The sequence below is a fragment of the Zea mays genome, chromosome 5, assembly GCF_902167145.1.
Source record: "Zea mays cultivar B73 chromosome 5, Zm-B73-REFERENCE-NAM-5.0, whole genome shotgun sequence".
NCBI classification, from domain to species: Eukaryota; Viridiplantae; Streptophyta; class Magnoliopsida; order Poales; family Poaceae; genus Zea; species Zea mays.
In genome coordinates this window covers 106,286,174-106,295,271 of record NC_050100.1, presented here as the reverse complement: position 1 = coordinate 106,295,271, position 9,098 = coordinate 106,286,174, and the positions used below count along the sequence as shown (strand labels likewise).

At 39.9% G+C, this 9,098-nt stretch overlaps 1 protein-coding gene and 1 long non-coding RNA gene across 2 annotated transcripts; both read left to right on the top strand.

The window, feature by feature from the left end:
- Window positions 1-2,083: 2,083 nt before the first annotated feature.
- Window positions 2,084-3,589, top strand: LOC103626771 (uncharacterized). Its single transcript, XR_553132.3, has 3 exons — window positions 2,084-3,081; window positions 3,163-3,309; window positions 3,535-3,589. It is a non-coding gene; the product is annotated as an uncharacterized lncRNA (long non-coding RNA).
- Window positions 3,590-3,912: 323 nt separating this feature from the next.
- On the top strand, window positions 3,913-5,167 carry LOC103628374 (CCR4-NOT transcription complex subunit 1). Its single transcript, XM_008648586.3, has 6 exons — window positions 3,913-4,173; window positions 4,249-4,395; window positions 4,478-4,563; window positions 4,659-4,764; window positions 4,833-4,928; window positions 5,057-5,167. The coding sequence occupies exons 1-6, from the start codon at window positions 3,913-3,915 to the stop codon at window positions 5,123-5,125; spliced, it is 765 nt and encodes a 254-aa protein (XP_008646808.2). The 3' UTR covers window positions 5,126-5,167.
- Window positions 5,168-9,098: the final 3,931 nt, after the last annotated feature.

Below are 9,098 nucleotides of genomic sequence, written 5' to 3'. Positions count from 1 at the left end.
TTAACAGTATTAACATTACATTGATACCTTCGGCTTGCTCAAAGGTGAAAACGCGAGAGAGTGATTACAAATCAGAGTGAACAGTACAGTGCTACTTTTCATCTATTTATAGGCACAAGACACAGCCCGAGTAAAAGTACATTTATGCCCCTAACATGCATCTATAATCATAACACGAATCATTAAGGTCTGAGTAGTCTTTGTCCCTTTTCGGTCATCATCATACTTGGTCTTCGTCATTACATCAAGCCGAAGCTCTTCGGCTATAGCTTCGTCATCCATTCTTATCACCTTCGGGCTACATCTTCACCCTGTCATGAGAGAAGACATTCATCCAAAGCCGAAGCCCCCTATAATAATCCACACTACTAGAGATATGCTTATTTAAGACGCACATTTTAAGACAGATATCAATGTATTTTATAGAAGCGCCTTTTATCATATGGTGATGAGTAAGATAAGACGGTTTATTGGAGATCCGTCTTTAATAAAGAAGTGTTTTGAGACAGTTACATCGTAAGAAATGTCTCTTATTGATTTAAGACAGATTGTTATTGAAAACCGTCTCAAATGAATATACCTTTTGAGTCATTAAGATTGCAAGAATTGTCTTATATTTTGGTTAGCTTATTAGACACTTGTGTATATGAAACCATCTTAAATAAAGATATTATTAGTCATCTAGACTATATGGATTATTTTAAATGTTAGTGAGTATATTATACACTTCTAGATATGAAACCATCTTCGTATCATATTTCAAAAAGACGTATTGTGAAAAAATGTACTAAATAGTAAATCCAGCTTAGTTTCATGATATATATAAAATGTAAAACTTATCTTTGTAACTTGTTACAGATGGTAAAATAGACCCACATGTGATTCGATCATTAATGTCACACAACATATATTTTGCTTTAATTCCTATCATTCACGCATCAAGGGCTTTAGTAAGCTATACCTATCCTATGTTGAATATATTAGTACTTTTACATTTATATTGTCAAACTTTAAAAACTCGGTGACTTCAAATTGTCTCCCACGGGTAGAGTAAAATAGGGATACGTTGTAACACCCCAGGTGTTTATATTCCGCTCGACAACGAGTACGGATTTAAGCACGTAATCAGTGGATAAAACAAATGCTAAATTTCAATTATCTTTGCCTATCGCGATTGCAATATCGCATCTGTTTCATTTGTCACGAGTTCGACATTGTTTTTATTTTCATCTATCTGGGCTCTTCCTAAATTTTCGTGATGTTCGGAACATAGCTGTTTCGAAAATCGGTGGTCCGGTGATTATTTAAACTCATCGCTCGCGCACATACGAAATTCGGAAGTTCGACCCACTCTGATGATTTCTATCGTGACTAAATTTATCTGAACTCGACGACTAAAATACTCAGTGCAAAATAATTCGAATCGTGCGTCGTCTGAGTGAAATCGTGCGCGAGGATATGATTCAATTTATCCTTCAGCACGCTGTTTTGACGACGAAATCGCGTATGCATTAGCGGATCTGGTTTCGGCTAATCACGCAGAGCAGATTAAAATACCGAAGCCGAACTCGTTGCAATTTGGTCTGTTTACATCGTGGCCGGAATAGTCACGAAAATTGTCCAAACGATATTCGGACAGAACCGTCTAAGCTGTTATTCTTCTGACTCTCTGCTTCATGATTTGGAAAAATAAAAGGTATAGCCATATTACGTGTCGACTCTTTAATCATCACTAAAAATCCCGATTCAAAATACCTGTGATTTTTGGTAAAAAAGAGAGAAAGAAAAAGAAATTAAAATTGGAAAATATCTCTCTTGCCGCTCAGCCGTTCTAGATTTTTCAGTCACGCGCTTTCAGATTTTTCAGTCACTCACGTCTTCATCTCCAGCCACCGCTCGTCCGTGGAAAAATCCAGCCGCCCTCTCTTCGGGCTAGTTTGGGAACCACATTTTCCCAAAAGATTTCTATTTTTTCTTGAGAAAATAAACTAATTTTTCTTAAGAAAATAAAAATCTCATGGAAAATTAGAGTTTCCAAACTATGCCTTCAACATTTTTTCCCCACCGCTGAAGGCTGCTTCTTATCCCCATCGCGTCTTCTTCCTCCGATCGCGCGTTCCCAATTTCAGCAGTCTTCTTCTCCAGGGAATCGCAGAGCTCCCTGGCGAGCGCCTCTTCTCTTGCCGCGCGGCCTGCTCCCTCTGCCTGCGTATTTCTCTGCTCGCCATGGAGTTTGCCGAGCTCTCCACCGCCCTGGTTTCTCTCTCCCTCCATCTCTCTCTAGCGCCGCTTCTCTTCTCCAGGCCGCCGGCTTCTGCTCGTCGAGCTCCTGTGTGCTCATCCCTCTGCTCGGGACGCGCCCTGCCGAGTCCCTCTCCATCCCCATGGCGCACTGCTCCTCTTCATCCCCTAGCCGGTTCCCTGCGCGCGTGCTCCAGTCTCCTTCCAGTGCCGCGTCCCAGCCCCTCTGCTCCCTAGCGAACTCGCCCCAGCCCCCTGAGTCTCCAAGCTGTGGAGCTTCTTCCTCCCCTACGCAGATCGTTCTTCCTCCGCTCGGTGCCCCCTCGGCTCGCCCCCATGGTGCTGGTCGTGTCCCTCTGCGCCGGTCGCTTCTTCTTGCTCTTCCATGCCGCGGCAATCGCCCTGCTGCTCCAGCGCTCCCAGCCGAGCGGTTCTCTGCTCCTGCGCGCCGAACTCCTCTGTTGGCTGCGTCCTGCTCGCCTTCAGCCGTCCATGGAGCTGCTCGCGCCCAGCTGTTTCTCTCCCTCCCTCTATTTCTTCCTCGCTGCGCGCTGCGGTGCTCAGCTCTCCAGCGCCGGTGCCCAGCTCGCCAGGGCCGCGTGTGCTTCAGCGCCGCGCTCTGCTCGCGGAGTTCCTTCGCGACGTTCATCTCCCTGCTCAGCTTAATTACTGATTTTGTATAGATTTGTCTGACAATGCTGAGGTATACAAATCACTGCTCATCTTAACAGGGCAAGCATTGAACCAAATTTCCATGATCTGTATCTGAAGTTCTTTGATAAAGTAAACTCAAAATCCTTGAACAAGGAAATACTGAAAGCCACATATGAGAACTGCAAGGTTTTTGTTCTCTCCAATTCGTCTGCCCTGTTTTTATTTTTTGCTAGCCATTTTGTTTAAACTTGGATACTTTTGCTGCAGGTCTTGTTAAGATCAGACCTTATCAAATCTAGTTCCGAGGAGCGCTACTTGCTAAAAAACCTAGGCAATTGGTTGGGAAAGTTCACCATTGGTAGGAATCAGGCACTAAGGGCTAAGGAGATTGATCCAAAATCTCTTATCGTGGAGGTACTGCTTCTCTGCATTAAACTCATTGGTAGTTGGAGACTTGGAGTTCCAAAAGCTCCCTTAGGCTGTCTAGATCCTTTATTTAGTATTGCTCTATATTATTTAATATGATATTTCTGTTTCACCTGTGTTTTTTGGTAAAATTTATGTGCTTCCTGAGGTGTACAATTCACTTCAATCGATTCAATTTGTCTGCTCATAATCTTTGGAGAATTTTTTCTTCAGGCATATGAGAAAGGATTGATGATTGCGGTCATACCATTCACTTCAAAGGTGTCCATTCCTGCTAACTTTTTTTGTAAAATATTTCTCCAAAGATTACAATATGATTAAACTAGCTCAAAGAAAATCCAATTATTAACTTGGGTGCATCATGAGTCATGACCATTGGCTGCTCTGCAGTCCTTGAACCTTGCCAGTCAAGTATCGCATATCGACCTCCAAATCCCTGGACCATGGGAATTCTAAGTCTACTTGCTGAAATTTATAATCTTCCAAACCTCAAGATGAATCTAAAATTTGATATTGAGGTCCTCAACATTCCTTTTTTGATAGTTTCTTTATTGACTTTGTATCTGCCCTAGCTACCCATGGCCATGCTAAATGTTCTTTTGGGATTTCAGGTGCTATTTTAAGAACCTTACTGTTGACATAAAGGATGTGAAACCAACTTCCCTGCTCAAAGATCGTCTACGCGAAGTCGAGGGAAATCCAGATTTTTCAAATAAAGATGTTACTGCATCTCAAACCTCTGTGGTTGCAGAAGTCCCTTCAGGGACCATCCCTTCACTAACTCATATGGAACAACAACCTGAGATCAATATCACATCCCGAGCTATGAGCCTTCCAAATATACTTAATCAGGTTGGCTTTGAACTTCTGTATCGAATATGTGGTACACTCTTCTGCCATTATAGTTGGAATATATTTTCTTTGCAGTATGCTGCTCCTGTCTGTCTACCTACAAACAACACGGTAGAAGATGACAAAGTTGCTCTGATGATGCCTGAGCAAGTGCCCTCGTTGACCCAGGTTTCGCCAGCACAAACACAATCAACATCACCATCTCCATTTTCTGTTAACCAGGTTAACTTAATGTTTTAACTACTATTATTTATCTAAACAACTAGATTATGTTATATGATTTGTTTTCATTTGTGATATGTAGCTTATGGCGGCTATTCCACGTGAAGAGATATGTTTCAAAATAAATCCAAAGCTCGGCTCCCTTGGTCCACAACTGCAATATAGCAAGTATGCCTCCAAGTTTCTGAAAGGAATTTGTTATATTTCATTTCTTATTTAATCTGAACTTCTTTTGTTGCTGATAAATTACTTGCTTTATCTAGAATTATGGATTTGGCTTTGGATAAGGCTAACAGGGAGATAATACTCCCTGTTATTCAAAGAAGTGTGACCATAGCAAGCCGAACTACAAAAGAACTTATTCTGAAGGTTACTTTCTTACCTTCTTTGGTTTAAGATGTTAGTGTGATGATACTGTTGACACATATTTCTTGAAGGATTATGCACTAGAGTCTGATAACAATACGATAACTCGATCCGCACATTTGATGGTTAGAACATTAGCCGGAAGTCTGGCACATGTTACTTGCAAGGTATTTCTGCTTGAGGCCTTTGTGCTGTTGATGCAGTGCTATACCTGCTTGTTGATTCTATTAACCCCTAACATTTTGTATCTGTTGAATACAACTAATAATTGTATTTCTCTCTTTCTCTGCTATAGGAACCTCTTCGTGTTGCACTATATTCTAATCTTCGGAATCTCATTCAGAACCTTATGAGCGGCAGTTAAACTATCGAGCAACTTATTCACACGCTAATCAATGATAACTTGGATCTTGGCTGTGCCTTCATTGAGGCTGTGGCAACACGTCAGGTAGCTTCTTGACAATTCTAATTCTGCTGAACTAAGTACACCTTTGACTTCTCCTTAAGCAGATTTAAAAGCTTAAGGTTTACAATCCCGGATTGTTTTTACAATTCTAATGGAGTTGTCAATTTTCTGGACATCTGACAATGATTACTCAAAGATAAACTATATCGTGTTAAAGGCTAGTTGGGTACTACCACTGTCCTAAAATGTAATCGATTTGAGTTTGTCCTAAGTAACTACATTAAGTTTGACCAAGTTCATAGAAAAGAGTATTAAGTATTAGTGGCATTGAGGAGATCAACTATAAAAATATATTTCATAAATGTATGAGTTGAAAATGATGTTCATCTATTATTGTAAATATTATTCTTCTCTATAAATTTGCCAAATTTAGGATAGTTTGACGTAGAGCAACTCAAAAACATTATATTTCAGGATGGGTCTATTTATTATTAACATCTTCTGTTTGATCACCATTGGAAGTAGATCTGGCTTGGGGTATAGTAGATTGAATATAGAGGTACATGGGGTGTACAATATATAGGCAAGGATCATCAAGTTTGACGTCGGCAACGTGGTCATGGTGACTGGCGGGAGGAACACCGGGCGTGTAGGAGTCATCAAGAACAGGAAGAAGCACAAGGCAGCTTTGAGACCATCCACGTGCTGCTTGGAGCTTTTTGCTATGTCTAGTTTTCTCCTATTTGTTGTACAGGAAAACATAGAATATAATTCAAATTTGATGGTCGCAAAAGTGTGGAGACTTTAATTCATATAAAATTAGGCTTAACATTAGTGCAAACAATTGTATTTTAGTTTAGATTTAGAGTACACTTATGTATGCGTTATTTGACAATGCTTATGATATATTGAATGGTACTTATTTATATTATATTAATTATAATGTTGTTCAATATATGTGTATGTATATTTCTCTTTCAAATTATTATAACATGATATCTGAAAAAATGATTATAAATTGAAGAATGTACTGCCATGTAAGTCATTTCGTTTAAATTTTAATAAGACAGTTACCAAAATGTCTAATATCAGTCTCTTAAATAAGACGGTTTCTAAAACGTCTATTATTAGTCACCTAAATAAGATGGTTTTCCTATTGTAATCGTCTATTATTGTAGGATATTCGAGACGCTTTGATAAATACTTTATGACTTTTAATGTTTGTATTCTCTATGATTCTTAGAAGCAGTGTCTTAAAAAAAACCTAATTCAAGACGGTTTATCGGACGAAATGACTTAAACAAATACCTTTTTTAGACGGTTTATTGGACAAAATGACTTAAACAAATACCTTTTTCAGACGGTTATAAATTAAAAACTATCTTATATAATATCTTTTAAGACGGTTTATAACCATCTTAAATGTGGGACATCTTTTGCGACTCCATCAAAATTGGACACTTCATAAGCGTCTTAATAACTAAAAATTAACCGTCTCATATAGCATGATCTGTAGTAGTGCCATGTCATACTGAAAACATATAGTGAGTCATGTTTTTTAGGACCTTCAGAAGTGATGAGGACATCACTTCTATACATACAATGAATGGACCCATAACACGATCTCGTGCACGACAGCTAAATCTCCAGGTACATTCTACCCTAGTCAATTGTGTTTCAGAGCTTACGCTTGGGGCCATGGATGTTTTAATGATTAGGTACCATGGAGAGGACCAGCAAGGACTTGGGAAAGGCCAAGGTGTTGAGGAGGAGCAGCAAGGGCGGCCACAACAGGAAGGAGATCAAGTCCGACTCGGCTGCGACTCCATCTCGGGTTCCAGGACCAGTCTGCACTAAAATGGACGCCCAAGATGCATCCGGACTCCGATTGCGACGGACTGGATATGGTTGGAAAGATAACGAGATTATCTAACCAACCCATCTGGTTCCACCATAAAATTCATCAGGAGTCAACGGGAATCGTCGAAACAAGTCAGTGTTCAGATTCTGTTTTAGTGTTGCGACACCGTCTGTTGGGCCGTGTATCGCGTCGGAGCCCATTAGGGGCGAGTCCAGGGGTCACGCATGCCCTAATACTCTATTTATTCAGCAGCCGCCGCCACATTTAGGTTTGGGTTTTGCTTAGATCAATTTTGTCATCGAACAGTATCGTCGTCATCGGTTTGTGAGACCCCATCTCGTAATCAATACAATTTTGGTTGCATTTCTTTCCTGTTCTTGCTTGTGTTCTTGATTGCGCTTGCAGGGATAAGCCTTCGTGGCGAGGTCATTCGTGTGTCACGGGTGATATCCAACGGAGCCGTGGTGTAGTGATTGCGAGGAACCGTTCGCTCGGAGCCTTGGATCATCAACGTCGAGATCTCCACTCAATCAAGTTATCGTATCTCACGGAAGATCGGGCCGTGTCTACTATCAAAAAGAGGAAGGCCCCCAACAACAACCTTCTTATTATGAAGGTGCAACACTAATACAACGTACAATACACTCGCAAGTAGAAACCACAATAGTAACATAGCAATGTCACACTTCATATATACCTCATGAGTGCAAATGACTGCAAATGCAAGGATTGACTTCTGCTTTCATACCTCTAAGGATACGAAGCGACATTGTACCCCTCCCCGGGCAACGTACGATGCTAAATGTAACGGTATGGTCGGACCATAAGATCACGACATAACTTCAAGATACAAGATGGATGATGCATGACATGGCAACAACACTTCACTACATTTAACATGCTTCATAATAGAAACTTCAACCTACTCAAAGACGTGAGTCAACCACATATACCATTCTTATATCATGTTCATCAACATTATTAACATATACCATCAATACTTTCGATCAAATAAAACTTCAACGTAGAATTCCATGTTTAACACATGCAATACTTATGAATACTGAATGACAGGGAATAAGATACGAATCAAGCGATAGCAAACCACCATTGCATTTTACTTGCCTTCGCCGGGAATTCGGAATGGCACTAGGTACAATCCGGAGCCCCACCACTTGTTGTTGGCTTTAAACTTAGTACAAACATTCGCATAGCATTTGTCAATAATCAACACCGCTCCTACGCACAACCCCAACAATGACGTGAACAACCACTGCTCCCTACCACCTACCAACATCAGCAGTGCTGCTTGTTAATTTTTGTATCTTTAAAATTATTATAGCGGTGCTATGAAACAAAATATCTGGAAGCATCTACACAAAACACTCTACAACTTCGATATGTGATGGATAATTAAAATTTGCCATCTATAAGTTCTTAAACATCTGACAAAATAACATGTTGAATCTGTTTCAGATAGCAGCATAGTTAACTTCAAAGTTCGATATCTCCCAAACTACTCAACGAACAATTATGAAATTTTGCTAGCAGTAAGGACTTTTATCCCCTACAAAAGTCTCCATAGTTGGAAGATCCAATTCGGTCATTTAATAGATAAAACCCACCAGTGAACAGACCTGCTCGGTTTGCTAGGCAAATAGGTAGAGCCACTGTAAAACAAACATAACTGGAGTTTCAAAAATCATATGAATACACTCTTTATCAATCGGGAAAGCTTATAAAATTATCTACAACATCTATCACTAACTCAAATTTTAATTCTATTGATAGAATTGCCTAAATCTTTAGAGAACAAATTCTGCACAGAATTATGAGACTGAAAAACTATTATAATCAAACTTCAATTACTCTCTGATCTGATGTCCGATTGAGGTGTTGTTTGTGGCCATAGATATCTACAAATTATATACGACTCATAGATAGGCTTTTTATTTTTTTGAGGCCACTAAGACCACGGAAAACTGGCATGAACAGAAACTATCGAATCTGCCACTCTGCAGAGACTAACATCGAGATCAATACAATTTTGGTTGCGTTTCTTTCCTGTTC